This window comes from Bos javanicus, chromosome 29, assembly GCF_032452875.1.
Source record: "Bos javanicus breed banteng chromosome 29, ARS-OSU_banteng_1.0, whole genome shotgun sequence".
Classification (NCBI taxonomy): Eukaryota; Metazoa; Chordata; class Mammalia; order Artiodactyla; family Bovidae; genus Bos; species Bos javanicus.
Genome location: NC_083896.1, coordinates 36715429 through 36737493, shown reverse-complemented (window position 1 = coordinate 36737493; position 22065 = coordinate 36715429). Strand labels below are relative to the sequence as shown.

General features: G+C 49.7%; 2 protein-coding genes across 5 annotated transcripts in view; one reads left to right on the top strand and one right to left on the bottom strand.

Annotated features, from left to right (window-relative positions):
• Positions 1 to 5306: 5306 nt before the first annotated feature.
• Positions 5307 to 22065, bottom strand: part of APLP2 (amyloid beta precursor like protein 2) — a 62774-nt gene continuing 46015 nt past the window's right edge. For 2 of the 4 annotated variants that reach the window (XM_061406471.1, XM_061406473.1), the window contains 11 exons: positions 21935 to 22065; positions 20996 to 21070; positions 19533 to 19691; positions 18745 to 18873; positions 15500 to 15599; positions 13872 to 14024; positions 12462 to 12497; positions 9845 to 9930; positions 9084 to 9158; positions 8439 to 8594; positions 5307 to 6737 (listed from right to left, as the gene is read on the bottom strand). In XM_061406471.1, coding sequence (XP_061262455.1) covers positions 6636 to 6737; positions 8439 to 8594; positions 9084 to 9158; positions 9845 to 9930; positions 12462 to 12497; positions 13872 to 14024; positions 15500 to 15599; positions 18745 to 18873; positions 19533 to 19691; positions 20996 to 21070; positions 21935 to 22065 — 1202 coding nt within the window. In that variant the 3' untranslated portion in view covers positions 5307 to 6635. The remainder of the gene's footprint in view (positions 6738 to 8438; positions 8595 to 9083; positions 9159 to 9844; positions 9931 to 12461; positions 12498 to 13871; positions 14025 to 15499; positions 15600 to 18744; positions 18874 to 19532; positions 19692 to 20995; positions 21071 to 21934) is intronic. The other 2 variants (XM_061406472.1, XM_061406474.1) reach the window with 1 other exon arrangement.
• Positions 6758 to 7848, top strand: LOC133241232 (translation machinery-associated protein 7-like). The gene has a single exon (XM_061406475.1). It carries the CDS (start codon positions 7216 to 7218, stop codon positions 7405 to 7407), a length of 192 nt encoding a protein of 63 aa, XP_061262459.1. The 5' UTR covers positions 6758 to 7215; the 3' UTR covers positions 7408 to 7848.

The window sequence follows — 22065 nt, the reverse complement described above, 5'->3', positions numbered from 1 at the left end:
TAAATTATGGAATACTGTATGGACATTCCTCAAAAAAGTAAAAATAGAAATACCATTACAAAAAGGTTGTATTGATGGAGATTGCTGCTGTAAAGAAAGAGCCACTGCCTTCAGTTCAGTCAGACCTGGGTTAAGTCAGCCGAGAACTTCAGGAGATTGATCAAGGAGCCATGCTCCATCCATTTCAAGGATGCTAGAAAAATGTTTTCTGTTTGGTCAAGTCCTGTCCCCAACTCTGGATACCTGGACCACGCCCCTCAGGAAGGCACAGCTGTGCTGGTTGTAAAGGTCTGCTGGACCCAGTGCCCACAGAGGGCAGGAGAGACATCATTTCCCCTGTCCACTGCAGCTAAGAGGGCATGGTGCAAGCTGGCCCTGTTTTACAAGGACCACTTCACCCTTTGTCCCAGAAAATTACTGCATACCCTACAGACTTTGGCTCTGTGCAGGAGCGTGTGAGCTGGTGGCCATGTGTCAGCTTTGAAACGAGGGTGGGACAGGGAAGCCACGGGGCCTTCTGGTTCCTTCTCTCTACTCTCAAGTGTCCACTTCTAACAGTCATGTAAGGCTGTATGTTCCTTTGGAGGGGACCCCGGGGCCTCCCCAAATTTGAGCAACTCATCACGTCCCAACCTCTCTCTTAAATCAGAGAAATCAGCGTCACGGCAACTTAAACCAGAAGTTACTGGGACACCTGGGCTGGCTCAGACCTGACTGCCAGGTTCCGATTGTCACTGAGAGCAGACGAGGGAGGTAGGAGGACCTTGTGCCAAAGTCCGCAGGAGCTGCGGGCACCGGAGGCCGCCAGGAGGGGGCGGGGCCCCGTTCCCCAGGGGCAAGGCTGAGTCACCTGCAGAAACCGGGAGAGGAGCGAGTTTCTCCCAGGATGGCGTGGGGGAAGGTGCCACCAGGGAGCGGAGTGGAGCTGGCTTAGATGAGGCTTGCTGCCTTACATACGCTTCTTTTTTTAAATTTACTTACTTATTCCACTGCACCAGGTCTTAGTCGCAGCAGGTGGCATCTGGTTCCCTGACCAGGGATTGAACCCAGGCCCCAGCATTGGGAGCACTGGACCACCAGGGAAGTCCACATTTCCTTTCAAAATAAAAAAACTTAAGTCTCCACAGAGCTTCTACATCATTCCAGGGTGAGGAGGACACGGGAGCCTCGTTGCCGGGACATTCAGATCCACCCTCGGCTCCCTCTGCACCGACCCCCTCGGGGTAATGGAACCCACTGCTGTTTCACCAGCGCTCCCCACCCCGCGTCTCTGAGACCCACCGTCAATAGGGACGTGGGTGATGGACACTGGTCCTAAGAGCTGGTGAGCTGGACGAGCCCTGGCTGACAAGTGTCGCATGTGGGGTGACTCCGGCCCCTGTTTCCCAGGACCGACATCCCCTGGGAAGGGGGTGTCATTCCTCACCTCTCTGTGTAAGACAATAGCCCCCTGTGAAGTCCAGACAATAAAATGAGGCAACGCATTCAAAGCAGCCGGCAGATGGCAGGCGCTGACCCAAGCAAAGCTGGTCTGTTAGATTTGGGAGGGAATCCTAATAATGCAGACCCACACATCCCAGCTGGTATTGCAGAGGGCCAACTGAAGACACCCTTCAGAACTCGGAGACACTGGCTTCAAAGAAATGAAGTTTCTATTTTCCCAACTTCCTGGCTGCGAGTTGTGAGGTCAATGCAGGAGGGAGGGGCAGATGGGGACCTGCTGATGGTGACAAAGAACCAGCCGGTTCAACTGGTTTGTCCCAAGGCATTTCCTGGCCAGAGGCTCATAAAACGCACACCCCTATTCCAGTATCTAAAGAAAATGCACACACCATGTATGTGCACACAGGGACACGCAGTGGGATCTTGACAGCACCATATATGTAAAGCTGCATTACACTCCACTAGGGCGAGGACTGCTGAGATCAGTCCCTGAATTTACTCACGAGTAGAAAGACTTCCATCACAGTGAAAATCACCCCCGGGCACAACACACTGAAAGCAGGTGTTGAGTAAACAAATCTCCTTCAATGAGAGAACAGTGCCTGCTAGTGGCAGGTTATTTAAGAAACTCAGAAATGAAGGCTGCAAACCTTTCTTTAAAATTCAGCCCCAAGCTCTACTCACTGTTGCCAGGATCGAGAAAAGTCTTATGTTAATAAACAATTGTATTTTGTTGGATCAAACCCTTCACTTTCTGATTTCTTTCTTTTAGCTAATCATGTAGTTCTTATGTTTGATCAAATGAATGATCACTACACCTTTATAGGAATTCAGATGGTAAAGAATCCACCTGCAATACAGGAGACCTGGGTTCCACACCGGGATCAGGAAGATCCCCTGAAGAAAGGAACAGCAACCCACTCCAGTATTCTTGACTGGAGAATTCCATGGACACAGAAGTCTGGTGGGCTACAGTCCATGGGGCCATAAAGAGTTGGACATGACTGAGCGACTTAACACTTTCACTTTCAAAGGCAGTCAAGAGCTCAAAAGGAAACAGGCAGATGGAAAACAGTATGAGACCCCTTAAAACACTGGGAATAAATCTACCATATGACTCAGAAACCCCACTACTGGGTACACACCCTGAGAACACCACAATTTTAAAAGACACATATCCCAACACTCATTGCAGCACTATTTACAATAGCCAGAGGGAAGCAAGCTAGATGTTCAAAGAAATTGGGGTACATATACACAACGGAGTATTACTCAGACATAAAAAAAACAGAACAAATTTGAGTCTTGGTTCTAGTGAGGTGGATGAACCTCGAGCCTGTTACAGAGCGAAGTCAGATAAATAGAGTATATTAACGCATATGTATGGAATCTAGGTAAGTGGCATTGATGAACCTTTTGCAGGGAAGGAATGGAGACAGATGCAGAGGATGGACTTGCGGACACAGTGAGGGAGTGAGTCAGTGGACGAATGAAGAAAGTACCATCAACATACACTATCACGTGTGAATCAGACAGCCGGGGGGACGTTGCTACGTAACACTGGAGCCCAGCCTGCCGCTCTGTGATGATCTAGAGGGGTGGGATGGGGGGAAGGCAGGAAGGCTCAAGAGGGAGGGGGTGTGTGTGTAATTAACAGCCAATTTGCTTCATAGTATGGACGTGATGGAATTCCAGTTGAGCTATTCCAAATCCTGAAAGATGATGCTGTCAAAGTGCTGCACTCAATATGCCAGCAAATTTGGAAAACTCAGCAGTGGCCATAGGACTGGAAAAGATCAGTTTTCATTCCAATCCCAAAGAAAGGCAATGCCAAGGAATGCTCAAACTACCGCACAATTGCACTCATCTCACACGCTAGAAAAGTAATGCTCAAAACTCTCCACGCCAGGCTTCAGCAACATGTGAACCGTGAACTTCCTGATGTTTAAGCTGGTTTTAGAAAAGGCAGAGGAACCAGAGATCAAATTGCCAACATCCGCTGGATCATGGGAAAAGCAAGAGAGTTCCAGAAAAACATCTATTTCTGCTTTACTGACTATGCCAAAGCCTTTGACTGTGTGCATCACAAGAAACTGTGGAAAATTCTGAAAGAGATGGGAATACCAGACCACCTGATCTGCCTCTTGAGAAATTTGTATGCAGGTCAGGAAGCAACAGTTAGAACTGGACATGGAACAACAGACTGGTTCCAAATAGGAAAAGGAGTATGTCAAGGCTGTATATTGTCACCCTGTTTATTTAACTTATATGCAGAGTACATCATGAGAAACGCTGGGCTGGAAGAACCACAAGCTGGAATCAAGATTGCTGGGAGAAATATCAATCACCTCAGATATGCAGATGACACCACCCTTATGGCAGAAAGTGAAGAGGAACTCAAAAGCCTCTTGATGAAAGTGAAAGTGGAGAGTGAAAAAGAGAAAACGAAGATCATGGCATTCGGTCCCATCACTTCATGGGAAATAGATGGGGCAACAGTGGAAACAGTGTCAGACTTTATTTTTCTGGGCTCCAAAATCACTACAGATGGTGACTGCAGCCATGAAATTAAAAGACGCTTACTCCTTGGAAGGAAAGTTATGACCAACCTAGATAGCACATTCAAAAGCAGAGACATTACTTTGCCAACAAAGGTTCGTCTAGTCAAGGCTATGGTTTTTCCTGTGGTCATGTATGGATGTGAGAGTTGGACTGTGAAGAAGGCTGAGCGCCGAAGAATTGATACTTTTGAACTGTGGTGTTGGAGAAGACTCTTGAGAGTCCCTTGGACTGCAAGGAGATCCAACCAGTCCATTCTGAAGGAGATCAGCCCTGGGATTTCTTTGGAAGGACTGATGCTAAAGCTGAAACTCCAGTATTTTGGCCACCTCATGCGAAGAGTTGACTCATTGGAAAAGACTCTGATGCTGGGAGGGATTGGGGGCAGGAGAAGGGGACGACAGAGGATGAGATGGCTGGATGGCACCACTGACTTGATGGACGTGAGTCTGAGTGAACTCCAGGAGTTGGTGATGGACAGGGAGGCCTGGCGTGCTGCGATTCATGGGGTCGCAAAGAGTCGGACACGACTGAGCGACTGAACTGATCTGATCTGATCTGATGGCCAAAACCGACACAATGTTATAAAAATTAAAAAACAAACAAAAAATAATAATAAAAAGGGAAACAGGCAAGTTAAGAGAAGGAAGAATACTTTCAAAATCCTACTGCACAAACTCAGATGGATTTTCCTCATAAAAAGAAGAAATTATAACAACTATTAAGATAAAGCCAGCAGAGAATCCCCAGGCAGTCCGGCTGGTTGAGACACTGCAAAAGGCACAGGTTCCGACCCCTGACAGGGGGACTAAGATCCCACATGCCACCAGGGATCAGACATCCCACATGTAGCGCAGCAAGAAGAAAGGGAGACAGAGCAATGAAGCAAGCAGTTCTTATGGAATTTAAAAACATAATTACAGAACTCATTAGAAAGGTGAAGATACGCAAATGAATCACCCAGATTACAGACTATAAAGAAAAAGGAGCAATTAGAGGTTTAACCAGTTAACAGTTTTAGAAAACATAAAATACAGTGGAGGAAATCATTACAGAAATAATGAAAGACTTTCTCTGAGATAAAAAAATGTCATAAGCTTTGAGGTTGAAGGAACCTTTCCTCTTTTTTTAATTTTTTAAATGAAAAATGCAATTCAAGCTCAGGAGTCCAGCCTGCTGGACCAATTCCTGCCTCCACTGAGTGGTCAGTGACCCTCCAGAAAAGGAAGCCACCCACCCTCTGGGGTGGAGGGTTGAAGCCGTCACCACAAGTAACGCCAGGCCAATGACACACGGAGTCCTGGTGGAAGTTAAAGTATTTATTGATGTGTTTAAACTCTGTACATTCTCCACAGATCAGATTAAGGAGTTTGTAGGTGAAGTTTATCTGTGCATAGTGGGAAGAGACATGGATGGGTAAAGGGGAGGAAGAAGAAAAAAAACATCACAGGGAAATAGAAAAAAAGATACACCACAGGTTACCAGAACCTTCTGAATTAAAAAAAAAAAAAAAAAGGAAAAGAAGCAGCTGTGAGCAGCAACATCAACTACACAAGCATCACAGAGACTCATGTGGATGAAACAAAACTTTCAGAGCTTCCATGGGGTCTACAGGTCATTCGTGTACAGCTTGGAACATCCACCTTCCACAGAAAAGCACACCTCCCTGGTTCTCCCCGGGCCGCTGGCCGTCTCCTCCTGCCGTCTTCTCCCAGTGGATGGTGCGGACCAGTGCCTTGGCAGGGGAGGGGGGCCGGGAATTACCCAAAGAGGAAAACTGCACATCTAGACATCACTTGGGAAGGACGTGCGTGGTCAGAAGCTACGGTGAGTCAATGGCAGACAGAGGAAGGTCGCCAGGTACCAACGACAGGCTAATTTCTGTGGAAGAACTGGATTGAGAAGGAGCGCAGCAGTGGGCCTGCTCTGCACACACAGGCTCGCTGAGAGATGCTGAAGCGCAAAAGCTTGCTCTGAGCACCTCTCTGGTGACAGGACTTGTGAGAAGACACCCTGGTACCCAGCGGCGGGAGCACCAGATCTCCGAGAAAAGGTCCTTCAAAGGCATTTTCAGAGGGGATGGTGATGTACTTTAAGAACCAATAATAACAGCTCCTGATTCAGCTTTCTCAGCAACTTTCTGAAAGCCCATTTAAAGGGAATACTGCCTCTTCTTCTTCATTTTTTTTTTTTTTAAATAAAAACCAGGACAGTGAGCCTTAAAGAGGTGGTTTACACAGTGGAGCTGGAACAAACAGCCCGCATGTAGCATGTTCGGTCTATCACTGACAATCAACATTTTCCATTTCAGTAGAGAGCATGTGTGAGACGATACAATAGAAGTGAGATTCCTGATTAATTTAAAAAAAGAAAACTACATCAGTCAAATATCTGCAATAGATCATTTGTTCATTTAAGGTTTATATATCATATATTGTTATATTAACATTTTTTCGCCCATTTAAAAGAATGGAAATTGTGACTCTACAGTAGTACTTTATAGTCTTAATGCTCCAGGAGATCTGAGTGTCGAGGAACTCCTCTGGAAGTCACTGTCGGTCCATCGTCCATCCAGACCTCTGGACGTCTGCTGCCCGCGCAACCTCCCTCCACTGGCGCTGCGCTTCCCCCGCTTAAATCTGCATCTGCTCCAGGTATTTGTAGGTTGGGTTTTCGTAGCCATGGTTCTGCATCTTGCTCAGGTGACGCTCTTCTGGGGTGAGCATCGGGTCGACCTGGAGGAAAAAAGACGGTGGGCACTGTGAGAACGCAGGAGAACATGCCAGGGTGTCAGAAGACGTGAACTGTGCGATCCCCGGGACCACGGGCGCAGACGAGACAAGAGCAGGTGGTGAGGATCCAGTAGGAGAAGAAAGAAGAGAAGAGGGTCAGGGGGCTTCCCGGGTGGTCCAGTGGTTAAGAATCAGCCTTGCAACACGGGGGATACTTGATCCCTGGTTGGGGAATGAAGGTCCCACATGCCGTGGAGCAATGACGCCCACTCGATCCAACTACTGAGCCCTCGCACCCCAACTAGAGCCCTCGTGTTGCAATGACAGATCGCACGCCCCACTGAAGACCCCAGGTGTCGCAACTAAGACCCAACGAAACCAAAGAAATAAAAAAAGAAAATGGGGGGAGGTATCAGCGCAGGAGCTGGGACGGAGAGTTCTGCTTCCAGTGGCAGGGTCTGGGGAAGGGGCGGCAGGTGCCATGTTGGGCTGTGAAGGTGCCAAGAGGCCCCTGAAGCCACCTAAGAAGCAAGCCAAGGAGACAGACGAGGAGGGTAAGGCATTCAAGCATAAACAGAAGGAGGAGCAAAAGACACTCGAAGGGCTAAAAGGGAAGATCATGGGGAAAGTACCCCTGGCCACAGGTGGAATTAAGGAATCTGGCAAACAGTAAGCTGTTCCTTGCGTCCGAGGCGGTGAGGACCCTTAGTTCCATTCCTGTGCAGACATCCGCATTCCCTGCTGTAGCAGCTGCTACACCTCTAGGTAGGATGAAGTATTGTCCTGGAACTTTTTGTACATTTAAAACTTTTTATAAAAAAAAAAATAATAATAACAAAAGAAAAGAGGGTCAGAGAGGCCAGCCTCCTGAAACCTAGAGTCCACATTGGAGGGAACGGTGAGCTGAATCTACAGCAAGTCTCTGCTCTGCTGTGTCTACGAGGCGCGGCCTGGGCGAGGGCGAGCCTTGCCAGCAGCAAGACCGGATGGCCTCTGGTCTCCTCCAGCTCCGGAATCCTACCACCTGATCAGGGTCCAGGAGGAGGTGAAACCAGATAACCAAGTGCACTTGGACTAATTTTCCCAACTGCATTCTATTCCTTACCAGGTTCCTTTTCTGGAATAAGGGCACCGTGGGCATTCCCACCGCCCACTAAAAACCAGTGCTAAGTAAACAGCTCTGAGTACAAATGAGCGAAAGACGGGTCAGAAAACAATCTGGTCTGGCTCCTTCTTTCTGAATTTCCTGCTGCTTTTTCTCCCCTACTGAAAAATAAGAGTGTTATTCCTCTTTCATATGTTTAAGACTCAGTTCACTCACATAGCCATCGTTACCTGACCTGTCGCACACCTACGTGGCTTGCTCCTTAGAAACCAAGTCAAAAGAAGCAAACTAATAATAAACAGATATTAAAAAGTTAAAAAAACCAGTATTAGCGGTCCTTCATTTTCAAACATCTAACACACCTGAAAAAAAGAACGGGACACACTAAGGAAACAATTTGAGAAAACCATTTTCTCAGCATAAAATGCTCTTACGACTTCCTCACATTCACAGTCAAAGCCCAAATCAATGGTAAATGTTGGTGACAGCCCTTGTGACAGGATCAGCTAAATTCAGCAGGGGCTGACTTCCAAGACGGGAGCCAATAACACAGTGATTAAGCTGACGCTCGGGTCCTGTCCAGCTTGTTGACGGCTCACCTCCACGATGCCATGGCTGATGCTGCCGTACTGCCTCCTCCTCAGCATCACTAGGCTGATGACGATGATGGTGGCGATAGCCACCGCGACGACCAGCAGGCCGACGAGGGCGCTGCTGCTCAGGCTGAAGTCTTCCCGCAGTGGCCCTACAGACTCCTGAAGCAACAGAACAGACAGGCCATAGGGTGTGAGAGACGACAAGCCCGCGGGGTGCCAGGACCCTGCTGCCCAAGTGGTTATCCAGGTGGGGAGGGCCCCCATCCTTTCCTTCCAGGGACAAACCCAGGTCTCCTGCTTTGCAGGCTGATTTTTTTTACCAGCTGAGCAACAAGAGAAGCCCAAGAATATTGGAATGGGTAGCCTATCCCTTCTCCAGCAGATCTTCCTAACCCAGGAATTGAACTAGGATCTCCTGCACTGCAGGTGGATTCTTTACCAACTGAGCTATCAGGGAAGCCCTTCCTTTACCTTCATGGGGATGCTAATCTTTCTTATCTGAAAGTACAGGAAAATGGGGGACGTGGGACCTTGATAACTTTAGATAGCAGGTGCTGCTCCGTCTTCCCCCTGAACTGGGAGGGTGGGAGAGAAAATAGCCAAGGCTGACCTGAGACCTGCCATCAGGTTTTGGAACAAAACGCATACCGGTTCTTCCTCGAGGCCTCCAACTCTCTCAGCGTTGAAAATCATTTCCTTCACATCCAGGGTCTCATCAATGACCTGAAACAGCGGGGAAATGTCACCAGCTGAGAGGGAGGGGAAGTTTAGCATATGGGTAACTACTTCTTTGCTGCTCCATATACCATTTGGAGCAGGGAAACAGACACTGGATGGACACCCAGCATCCCATCAGTTCTGCCACGTTTCCTAGGTCCACTCACCAAACCCCTTAACAAAGGAGCAGGGCTGGGTGCAAAATTATACAGCAGTTGGTCCTTTAAGGGCTGTCCCCTGCCTTTTCCTTTAAGTGACCATTGTGGAGGTATTTCAGGACAGACTATCCAGTAGCCATGTTCAAATATCAAACTCAGTTAAGGATAATCTAGAAACATTAAGTGATAAAAATGCTAGAAAAGTAATTAGCAGGAGGTATAAACCTCAGGCAGCTAACGAACCAAATGTGATTCTATTCCACTTCAAGTTATTAAATCATTATAAACAGCCTCTCACATTTGTTCATACCCTTAGTTGCAAATATTATTTTCCACTGTATAGCAAGAGATGAGCTACTGCTGAAAGAATTGCTCCGTCTCATATGTAGATGCTGAAGAACAGAGCACAACTGCAGGGGCAGTGGGAGCCCGCTCTGTGCTCCCCTGTGGGCACGGACACGTGGGAGTCCATCGGGGGAGTGTCTGATCGTTCTCAAAGTTAACTCGGACACGGAGCAGGGAGAAGTGGCTCACCATGTTCTCATCCACTTTCTTCTTGCTGTTGATCACTTTCTCCTCGGCCCCGATCAGTCCTCCGTCCTGCTCTCCCAGTGCGGATCCTGTGTGCAGAGAGCGCAGCTGTCTCCCGAGGTGGGCTGACCTCATGTCCGCCTCACAGAAGTGGCAGACTCCCTCCTGAGAGTCAGGGAGCCCCCACGGCATGCCCCCACCCCCGGCTCTCGATGTGCTACTTGCTCCCATCCTGGAGGATGCGTTATGCTCCACAGGGATGAGGGACACAGGACCAATGGGTGTCATGGGACAGGAAGAAGATGTGGTGCTCACTGTGTAAGCCTTCAGGAGAGAACGCGATTTGAACTACAAAGAGAAACTGGGTCTAAAGGCCTTCCAGCACCGAAAAACCCTCGACCCCTGTGGTATCACCAAGCACCTACTATCCCCACTTGCTCCTTTGCCATCGGGGCTCCGAATGGAAGAACTGTCACCCCTGCACGCCCACCTCGAGCACCGTCTTTCTGCTGAAATGCCCTCCCTTCCCTTGTACCTGCCCATCTGTCCTTCAAGCTGCAGATCTTTTGGGGAGACATTCCCAGGTCATGGTACTTAAAAATCACTGTGTGTGATGACTGGTCTTGTTCTGTCTCTCACTACGCTGTAACCCTCCGGGGCCTGGACCAGACCATCACATCCTGAATAGGAAGGAGGCATTCCCTACACAGGGAGAATTCTAACACCAGGCTGGACAGCACCGCTCCATAAACAGAGCAACAATGTCAACTGTCCTCTTGTCAAGGTCAGACATCGCCTGAGCTAGCGTCGCCTGCGCGTGGCGCTCTGAACAACAGCGAGAGGAAGAGTGAGATGCAATCCTCTAGTTTTCGCTCCAAAGCACGTGACTTTCAGCTCTCTTTTGAGTGTCTTGTTAATAATAACAAACACAGTGCTATAGGTGCCTGTGACCTGACCTTTTACAAATACATCAACCTGGCAACACACTTGGCATTCTAAGGCGACCATGGCAGGTGAGTCAGATGCCGATATGGGAATCTACAAAGCTCGCTGTCCACGGGCTGCTAGAGGCCTGGCCACGGCAAAGGTGTCCGGCTCACAGCCAGACTTGGGCTGGTCCCAGAGCCTTCAGTCACTACACTGCAGATTTTGAACCCCTGGCCAGCTGATACTTCACTCATTAGAATGCAGCCAGAAACCAGGCAGCTTTCCCCCCAAAGTGTTCATTTTAAAAGAGTCTCACAACTTGATTTGAGGGCGAGTTAAAGCAGGGCTGGCTTCTGTAGCCTCAGAACGTCAATGAAATAGTAAGGTCGTATTTCAGCGCACAGATGCTCATGACCAAGCCCAGTCGATTCGAACTGCTCCCCTCATCCCTCTCTCTCTCGTCAGAATTTCAAGGTCCTAAGGGCAGGATCCTATTTGAAAAACGTGGCCCTGAACCAATGGACTCAAAGCCCTACTGCCAGTGTGCAGACTGTCCTAACACTTTTTTTGGTGGTACAAGACATGTGTTTCTTAAATGTCGACCAAAACCACTTTGGTTATATAGAATGAATAATCAGGAGACGTTAAGAGACCAAAAGTTAACGTTTAAACTATTCCAGTGAATAACAGCTGAAGCATAAAGGTGAAAGCCAGCTAGACTTTTAGAAAATTCGTCTTCATCTAAACACATGTGCTGCTCAGAAGAATGTCCTCCAGTGACGCAGAGGAACACCCAAGGGAATAAAACCAAGCTCGCACACCCTTGTATTCTGAAAACCAACACATACGCCACCTCCAATCCTTCAGCCGGGGCGCAGCACACAGCAGTCAGTCTGTGCGTCCTTGTTCACAGAGACTCAGGATGGGCTGCCCGCCCACCCAGAAATGCTGCAGGCACACTGCGTCCCATGAAACAGAAGCACCGTGGGCTCGGGAGACTGAAGAAGCCAGGTTCAAATGCTGGCTCCTCTGCTTCTTCAGCTCATGACTTAACTCATGGAAGCTGAGGCTTCTTCAACTGCCTTATCTAGAAAAGAAAGTTAAGGCCCCTACCTCCGGTGTGCGCAGTGGGGTACACAAGACCAAGGTTGCAAGCCTGCAGCCTGTGTCCACACGCAGTTAACTTTGTCTGAAAACTGGACACTTATCACATCAGGAGTTCACTTGTCTCAACCTGTTTCATCCATCAGCTTCTACCATGTCCTAAAGGGACGCTACATCTCAGGGGACATGAGACAGCTGGAAACAAAGACACCTGGGCATGGACAAAAAGCAAGGGACAGCTAAGAAGAAAGGGAAAAGATGTAAGTGGGAGCGGCAGAGAAAGAGAGGTAAAATAAAATGACTCTCCACCTGACCACAAGTGTGTTTTTACTTATGCCAGCAATTGGCAACCAACCCGTTTAAACTGGATATACTTTTAAAAGTCCACCCAGATTAAAAGGGTTTATGAAGAATCTACTTTGGTTGCTCAGTATTCAGGTGCCGGAGGTCTGGCTGCACTGGCTCCCCTCACAGCCACATCTAAAGGGATGAGGTGGAAAAAGTTAATGATGGGATGAAGCAGAGCATGAAACTTCTTGGCAAATGCAGGGAATGAAGGCCTTAGTGGGAACATCTGTGACAAACCAACCTTTCTTCATTGGGTGGAACAACTCCGGCTGAGAGTCTAGCAGAAAGGAAAGCAGCAAAAACAAAACAGCACAAGAGGAGATTAAGGAAAAAAAAACGCCTTCTTTCAAAATTCCTACCTTAGACCTTCTCTGTAACATAAACAAAAAGCATGCTTCCTTACAAAAGGGGCCTGCACTTCCCCATAAGCAAACAGCATCGTGAGAGCTACAGCAAGACTGGAGGGGAGGGGAAAAAGGCAGGGAGTCTTGGGTCTCTCGGGAGGGCTTCTGTGAGATTTCTAAATCATTTAGCTTAGCCCCAAGTTACCTTCCTGAGAAAGTAACAGAAACACAAGTTATTCCTCGTCGTGGTTTTCCAAGGAGACAAGGTCCTAGTTCACAAACATCTAAGATGCCCCCGCCAGTAACAAGCTCTGAAGCAGGGACCCTTGCAGCCCTGCAAGGGTGCAAGGGTGGGGGTCTGTGAGGGAACGGCTGGGGAGTGAGGCGGCACCTCTTTGTCCGGCTCCTTCCTCGGATTCTCTTGTACTATCAGAGGCTCAGCGGTTCTGAGTCGGCACCTCTGAGACAGTAGGTTTAGAAGAAGACGCTTGTGTTGGGGTCTGGAGGCCGAACTGGGTGCCCACTTTCTTGGGCCGCTGTGGTTGCACCAATGGATCTGGGCCCAGGACTCAGGACTGCCTCAACTCAGGCTCCAGTCCTTCCTTCCCACCCATGAGCTATGTGGCCCTAGGCAGACACTGACGCTCTTTAAACCCTGGATACCCAGACAGGACACTTCCAGTCCCTTCCTGAGAGCATTATTTTGGGAAGGACAATATACAGGAAAGCATCCGCATACAGAGGCTAGAGTGTGTGGGGGCCCGGACAGCGGGGCCACTGTTTTTATCATCCCCGCCATCGGCTGCGACAGCAGCAGACAAATAAACGGAAGCTGACGGCACACCCTGGCCTCAGGGCCTGGGACCAGCAGCCTGTTTATTTCTGGTACAGACTCACGGCTCTGAGAGCACACTGCAGACCTGGGATGCAGCAGGGAGCCTCCCATCACCTACTTCCCAAGACCGTGAGGGAAAGGCAAGGACAGCCTAGGACACCAAAGTGCTATTTCAGCTGCAAAGGGGCCTCCACATCTAGGCCTCACACGCTGGACGCAGCTAGTGGCCACGGACATCAGAGGGCTTTAGGCTTTGGTCTACACAAGGGAGAAACACCACAAACTTCCGAGGTTCTGAAGGTGCCCCACTCGGAAGGTGCTTGGTGGACCCCATCCCCTGGCCTGCCCGAGCCACACAGGGAACACAGCCCCCTGACACCCCCACCCCTCCCTTCATCTGATTTCCATTTTCTAACCACGTCCCTCCCTGCCCTTGGTCCCACTGCTGGGCTGGCCTGTTGCACATACGCACCTTCGTTCTCAGGCAGGGATGGGAAGGGATGGAGGGAGTGGAACGGTGGGATCTCGTCGCTCTCCTCCGAGCTCACCCGCACGTCCACGGGGGTTTCTGAGAAGGAGGAGCTGAACTGGTCCATGTCGGCTCGCTGTTCTTGAAGCAGTTCATCTGATAAAGACAGACGCCCAGGAGCCATGTTTTCAGAAGGATATTGTTTCCTGGCACAGGACAGCCTGAACGGGACTAATCTGGTCGGATGCAAGCTCTGTTTAAACAGGAGTCTCACCAGTTCACAATTCAGGCCACGATCTGTTCCTCTCACCTGAGGGTGCACCTCTGACTCTGTAGACTGCAGAGCCCCAGCACTGGGAACCCCAGGGCTCGTTCCTGAGCACCCCTCTCTCTGTAGACTGCAGAGCCCCAGCACTGGGAACCCCAGGGCTCGTTCCTGAGCACCCCTCTCTCCTCTAGCAATTCACTCTAAGTGGTTTCCTCCAATGACACAGGTGTAAATACCATCCATGGATCATGACCCCCACATCTGTGTCTTGTCCCTATAGCCCGGAGATCTGGCTTGTGTACCTGAGAGCCGACCACTTACCAAGGGCAGTTTCCATTTTAACAAGTGAAGACCACGCTGTACCTCGGCACTGTTTGGCCCCACCACCCATTCAGAACCAGGGCATATCCAGTGCTTTTCTTCCCCTCACCCCCTGCCCCACCCACCCCATCAGCACATCCTATTCACCCTTCCTCTGAAAGGCACCCTTCAAGTCCACCCACCCCTCCAGCTCCTCCCATTCCTGTCTCAGGGCACTTAGCCAGCCCCTCTCCCCCGGATTTTTACAAGTGCTTTCTGGTGACTTCCAATTTTCATCAACCCTCGACACAGCAACCTGGTAATTTTTAAAAAATTCACATTGTTTTAAAAAAGCATAATCCAGATATAGTCACTCGCTAGTTTAAAACCCTTGAGCGACTTTCTGTTATCCCAGAATAAAATCCAAACTCCTTGATTTTGCTAAAATCTCTCAACTTCAGGCTCTCCAGTCGTCACTTCCTGTGCTTGCTGTTTTCCTGCTGGGGGTCTCTGCAGGGAGGGGGCTCCTCCTCATCACTAGACCACCCCCCCTCACTCCACCCGCCCGCGCTCCAAGGCACCCTGACCACCAGGCACCTCCCCAGCCCACCCTTCCACCTCCAGCACAGGACACACCCCACCATGGACACTCATCTTCCTGTCCTCTCCTCCTACAACGTGAGCTTCCGGAGGTCTGTCTACCGGTGCACGTTCTACTCTGTGCACACAGTAGGCACTGTGCCTACATAGTAGGCACGACAAACGTTTGTTGAATAAATGAAGGGAAAGACCAGAAGAGGGAGAGGAACTGAGAATGGTGTGAACAGGTGCCTTGAAATATACCAGCAGTTACAGAGGGGAGGGTTAAGAGGACGCATACCCAGTCCCTTGCAATTTCACACCCTAGATTTCTCTTCCGGTAACAAGAGTCAAGGTCAGTGAAACTCAAGGCTCTGTGGCTGCCAGCCCAGGACTTGACCACGTGAGCCTGTGTGCACTAATGCCCAGCCTCCTTTCTCTAATCCAGCATGGTCTGACCTTGACGCCCACAGCTGGCACCCACCGATTTCCTCTTGGATCTCTTGGGCCACATACGGGACTTTGTAGAGCAGGGAGAGGCTCTGGTTCCGCCGTTCTTCAATCACATGGAGATGCGTCATCACCTGCGAGTACGAGGTCGGGGGGAAGGAGGCTTTGTCACCAGAACAGCCGGGCCTGCCGGACACCCACCCGCTCTACCAAGGCCTGTGTTCTCCAGCAAAGCAGCTGGTCAGAGGGGCAGTAGGACTTGCCCCCCCAACCCATATTCACTGACCACTGCGGTGTAAGAAAGTGGGGTATTGACTCAGTGACTTAAGGATTCATCCACACGGAGTGCTCCAAGTTAAGGGAAACTTTAAAAAGTGTCATTACCCGACAGTATTGTTTTAAAAAAAAAAAAAAAAGAACCCTCATTTGCACAATGTCAGACACTCAGGAAGGTTTTTCTGAGTGAAAGAGGAAACCAGTTGGTCGGTTTTTACCACTGGCCAGACTAAATGAAGTCACGAAAGAATGAAATCACTGGTTAAAAAGTAGATTTGTGGGGTGGGACCATTCATGGAGTGTGCTTAGTGAAGCAGCTGCTTGAAATGATTATCACTGTAAGCAAGAGGACAGGTGATTCCTGTTTAACTAAACGGGGCTTCCCTGGTGGCTCAGGTGGTAAAGAATCCGCCTACCATGCAGGAGACAGATTCCAGCCCTGGGTCAGGAAAATCCCCCTGGAGGAGGAGATGGCAACCCACTCCAGTATTCTTGCCTGGGAAATCCCATGGATAGAGGAGCCTGGTAGGCTAGAGTCCATGGGGTCACAAAGAGTCAGACATGACTGAGTGACTAAAACTTTCACTTTAACTAAACAAGCTATGCCTCCAAAGCTTCACACTGAGGTATAAACAAGCCTGATTTAACGAGTGATAACAAACACATAGCTACCATATCTTCCATGCTCATTTCTTTTCTGAATGCAAAAGTTCCAAAGTAGTTCATCCAAAAAAAGAGGGGGAAAAGGTCATTAAAGTGGTCCCTGAATTTCAGAGCTTTTTATGGTGGAACTGGAGAAGGAAATGGCAGCCCACTCCAGTACTCTTGCCTGGAAAACCTCATGGACAGAGGCGCCTAGTAGGGTACAGTTCATGGGGTCATAAAGAGTTGGACATGACTGAGCTACTTCACTATGGAGGAAATAAGATTTGGGCTACCTCCGCCCCTATGACACAGTGAGTGTGAGGCAGGTGGCCACAGACCACACAAGGTCCTCGAGAAGGCTAATCCCACCAGTTACACCTGCCGCCACCAAGCTGTTCCTCAAGAGGGCGCTCTGAGCCAATGGATTAATTATATGGGCTTGAAGCCATTAACGTGAAGGGTCAAAATAAAAACTGAAGTTAAATGGAAAGAGGCTTTTATTGTAGATTGATGTCTCTCTGACCTTTAAAAGCAAGGATGAAAGCAATTTAATTTTACACTTGCCATTCTTTCAATCAAGTAAATTGATGGGAAAGTACCAGAGTCGAGTTGAGTGCCTTAGAGAAAAAATGCAAATGCAAAGGGAACCATCAGCTGCCTGGTCTGATCTCAGCAGTGGTGACACTCGCAGTCAGAGGATGGTTTCCTCGAGGACAAGACCAACCGCAGGCAGGGACACTGGGCATCAGGGGGTTTGGAGGACCCCCTGGAGCTGCAGAGTGAGGCGGCAGCCCATCACCTACGCCTCAAGCCAAAGTGCACAGGATCTAAGAGGCTCAGCGTGTTCGGGGTTTTCTAGACTTTACATAACACGACAGGGAACAGGCAAAGGCTAGTGTAATCTGGGGGCTGAGCTGCCCTAGAATTAACGGCTTTGAGCAGACGGTAAACAGCACGCAGCAGAGATGCTCTAAGAAGATGCTCCGCCTCCCGGGGCCCTCACTCGTGTGGCACCTGCCTCCTGGCTCGAAGGTTTACTGACCACACTAACTGAGGTCTCATCTGTCCTGCTACTCTAACCACATGAAACAGGCTGCTTCTCTGTAAAATACTTCACAATAGTCTAGTTTTCTTAAAAAAAAAAAAAAAAAGAAAAGAAAAAAATGTGATTACACTGAAAAAAATTGAGTAGACCTGAAAAATTCTAACCTCTTGTCAGGATGCAAGCTCCCTGGCCTGAGCTTTCTGGAAGCCGCCCAAGGTCTGCTGGCCTCTTCTCCTCCTCCCCTACCCCGTCCACCTTCAAACACAGCCTCAACTCCAGGCCCAGCAGAGGCCCCGGGTCCCCAAGTCCTCCCCACTCTTTAGGAGCCCCATTTCTTTCACTGGCTGAACACTCAGCTGCCAAGGTGGGCTCGTACGTTAAAGGACAATTCTCCATTTTTATAGCTCACATAACTAACACCACACAACTGTGAGCTGCTCAAGGGCCCACAAGGATTCAACTGTGCAGTCAGATACTGAAGCAGAACCAGGCAGTGAATGCGGCTGGAGGGGAACCACACAGGGCCTCTGGGAAGTTCCCCCACAGTTACACCACACAAGCAACAGGAGGCGGGAGGGGACAGGTCCCCACCCTGTGCACACCATGTCCCCACAGCCTGCAGAGCGCTGGATTTAGAATACGGAAAGTAATAGAGGAAGACCACTTACATCATTTCAAGGCCCTCTAGGAAAACTAACAGGCGAACAGTTTTAAAGGAAGCTAGCAGTCTTGTAGGCAAGTTCATTTCTATGAACACGAGAGTAAAACTCAAGTTCATACGCAGACAAAACCAGAACGAGAAAGCGGGTCCAGAAACAACCTGCTTTTAACCTACAGACTAGTGCACAGACTGGCGGGATACAGCAGGGGACAAGACACGGGACCCAACGGTATCCAAACAACAACGAAACTGTACAAGACGGTCCCGTTTTAAGACGTGCTTGATATAGAGTCGGCCCAAAAATTCGTTCAGGTTTTTGTACCATCTTATGGAAAAACCCAAATGAACTTTCTGGACAACTCAATGTTTGCCTAGAAAGAGATTTTAAATGTTAATTCTGGTGGTACCCTTAACCAGTAATAAACTGAAAGAAACTGACGTATCTCGCCAATACAACTATCCATCTCTAAGCTTCCAGAAACAATTTAAATAGAACATACTTAATATTAAAAAGTATGGGATACATATGTTTACATTTGTACCTTTGCAAAACCCAGCTCTTGGACCTACTGTCTCTGGAAATAAAAGGTCATTCTCCAGGACTAATTACAAGCAGCATGGGCCAGGGCGGTCTCCCCGCCGTCTGCCGTACCTGGGACCTCATCTGGGCCGCCTTCTCGGGGTCGACAGCCAGCACGTGCTGGTAGTGACGGAGGGTGTGGAGGCGGTCTTTGTTCTCAGCGCGGACGTAGCGCCGCAAGGCCTGAAGGATGCGATGGGGCTGCAAGACAGAACGGGAGTTTTCACGTCCAGAGACTACAGAACTGAAAACAGGCAGGAAAGTGAAGTTTTAAGAACTCACTGAGAATGTCAGCCTCAGCAAGGCACAGGAATGAAACCTGTACTCTGAAAAGCTTTCAGTTACCAAGTAATAAGAAGCTACCTTTCTAAGTAAGGTACCAAAAGCTAAGTTCCACAGTTATAGAGGATCCTCTACAGACAGTATTTCCCAGAACCTCTAGCCCACTTCCTCTTCTAGCCCAATCTATACTGTTTCCTGAGCTCAGCATCTGCTGCTGTAAATACTCAGGACAGACCTCACTTGCTTAAGGAGGATACAGACAAACACTCTGTCCCCGCAGAGCAAGGCAAGTCAGAGCTGAAGGATCAAGTCTAACAGCACTGGCAGAAAAGAGCTGTGATATAAACTTGCTCATCGTCTGATTTAAAATAGAATTGGTTCAAAAGTCTTCATCCATGGGACGCATGTTTTTATTCTCTGGAAGTAAGGCTACTATAAAAATGCACAAGTTGGGGAACTACCGACTAGCACCCCAAGGTTCTGCTTTTCCACGGGAAGCTGTGTCTGCACTGCGGCGGCCCCGAGCAGGAAGTGGTCCCACACAGGCCACCGTGGGCTTTAGGGCTGGGCGTGCTCACCCGCGGAGGGTCGGACTGCAGGGCTGCCAGGTAGTTCTCCAGCGCCACCCGGCGGCGGTCGTTGAGCATGGCCTCCACACGCGCCAGGTGCGTCTCCACCAGCTGCTGCTTCTCGCTGGCTGCCTCCTTCTCCAGCGCCTTCACCATGGCCTGGAAGTGCTGAAAGAAAGAAGGAAGGAACCACATGGGATCCATGCCCCTGCAGGCGTGCACGCACACGGGGGCGGACCCCATTCTGCCTCTCTGTGCCCACTGCCCCTGGAAGAGGCGCAGACTCGGGGGGAGCAGGGGTCGGGTCTGAGGGTTTTTAGAGGTGACCTTGAACATTGTAGGGGTTGAGGGCACCAATCCTCCTTGGTCAAAGAGCCTGTGTAACTAACTTATAGTCGGCCCTCCCTATGTGCAGTCCCACATCCACGGATTCAGCCAATCATGGATGGAGCGTTGCTGTGATGTCTACCACTGAAAATATCCATGTGTGGGGGGTGGATCCTCTGTTCAAGGGCTGACTGTACTTCTCCGTCTAACCAGAGCACATAAATCTGGGTGTCATGCAGGCTCCTCAGCACCTCTAGGGATGGAAATCCCAGCACGCAGAGCCCAGGCCTGGCCTCTCCATGTGCGCTGCGAGAAATGGAAGGCTGTCTTTCCCACACTGTAACACGGCACCCCCAAACCACAGACCAATGGGGGACAGGCTGCAACACACAGCCCAGCCCCAGGGCAGGTGGTGCTGACCACTCAGACCACGTGGTGAAGGGCAGGCTCCCTGCAGGTGCCAGGCCAAGTCTGCAGACAGAATTTAAGGCTGGGGAGCTGAGGCCCCCCACAAAGAGTGCATAAAGGGACACTCGTGGGTTTTCTAGGTTACTGGTGAAAAAGCAAAGGTGATTCAACATCACGAGCAGAGAGATTTTGGCAAAACATAAACACAAGCTGACTTAAACAGCAACCAGCGTCATGAGTCCCAAATCAGTCCTGTAAATTCCTGTGGACGCCCTCCTCTAGTCAAGGGGAAGGCAGCTGCTGAGGTTCTAAGGTTACATTCTTACATCCAAAGTTAGAGATGAACTGGCATCAGAGAGCTCTATTTTCTGCTTTGGACTTTAATTAAGTCTGCCACAGGAAAAAAAAAAAAGCATTCACTTCTGCAGAAAACAAGGAGCAGCCTAAGAAGGACGATGCCTGAGGACTTGCCAGGAGAGGAGAATAAACACAGCTGAGCAGAGGTTACTTCTGGGCATGAAAGGTGTGTGTGCTCTGCCCTGGGCTTAGGTTTCCCTCCACAGCAGGTGAGCAACTCCAAAGAACACCACTGGGAGGGAAAACGAAGCAGCGAAGACCTCCTTGTGACACGAACTCTGAATTAAAAGGGGGTGTCGATGTCCACCTTGTGGGGAGTCTGGCTCTGACCATATCCTGAAGGGTCTGCCTGGGACCCCTCCCTGGAGGACACGTCTCACCTGAATGAGAGTCTGCCTCTCTGCTTTGGGGAGGTTCTTCGCTTGAAGTTCAGCCTCTTCCCATTCCTTCTTCACCTGGAACAAAGGTCAAAGCCACTATGACCAGATAATCTCTGGAACAATGGTCCCATTTTCTAAAAATACCGTGGGGCCCTGAACATGATGTGGGAAGGCACACAAGGAGCTCGCGGCCCACGCGCCCACGCGCTCAAGGTCTGTCCAGGGCGGCTGCCTCAGGAGGTGCTGGCGTCAGTGCCCCGCTGGGGGAGCCCCGTTTCATGGCTGCCTCGTCCGTAACCTTGGGTGCGTTATTTGCCAGACTCTGTGCCTCAGTCTCCTCACAAGAAAGGGGAGGAGGGCTAACACCTGCTTCTCAGAACAGTAACAGGTTTCTCCCAGCACACGAGACGTGAGGCTGCTGCCCAGACCTGGCAAATAGTCCCTTTTCAGTTTTCTTTCAACCCTTCTGGGTAAGTCTAGGAGAAAGCTGCACTCGCGTGGTGCTCCTGTTGCTCTGACACTTCCAACTCCTTTAAGGAAAAGAAACCCAGAGACTCAGACCTTCAGCAGGCAACAGTATCTAGCCAGAATGTTCTAACACTGCTTTCATTTAATGTACTAGTATCGTTACTCTCTTTTAATGGTAAATGATACTAGCTTTCTACTTACAATATTGATATAGAGTTCCCTTTTTCAGAAATAAAAAACTTAAAAAAAACAAGCAGAACCTAATGTTGACAGGAAGTGCCTCCTGGCAGAATGGAACAGTAAAGCCCTGGGAGGGGTGACTCCACCATCACGGAGCTGGGGGAGGGGCGGGCAGCAGTCCCATCCAGGGGACAGCCTCGCTCACACTCACACGCCTCACCTGAGGGGGTGGTGTCCCTTTGCTTCAACTATGAAGCCCTGACACCACAAAGATAAGGGGCCGAGATTTACCCTGTCCATCCGGTTGCGGTGGCGGATTTCCAGCTGCTCCTTGGCCTTCTGGAAGCGTGCGTGCTCATTGTCGTCTGCAGACGTCTCGAAATACACGTCAACGTCATTGGTTGGCAGAGGAGTTGGGGGAA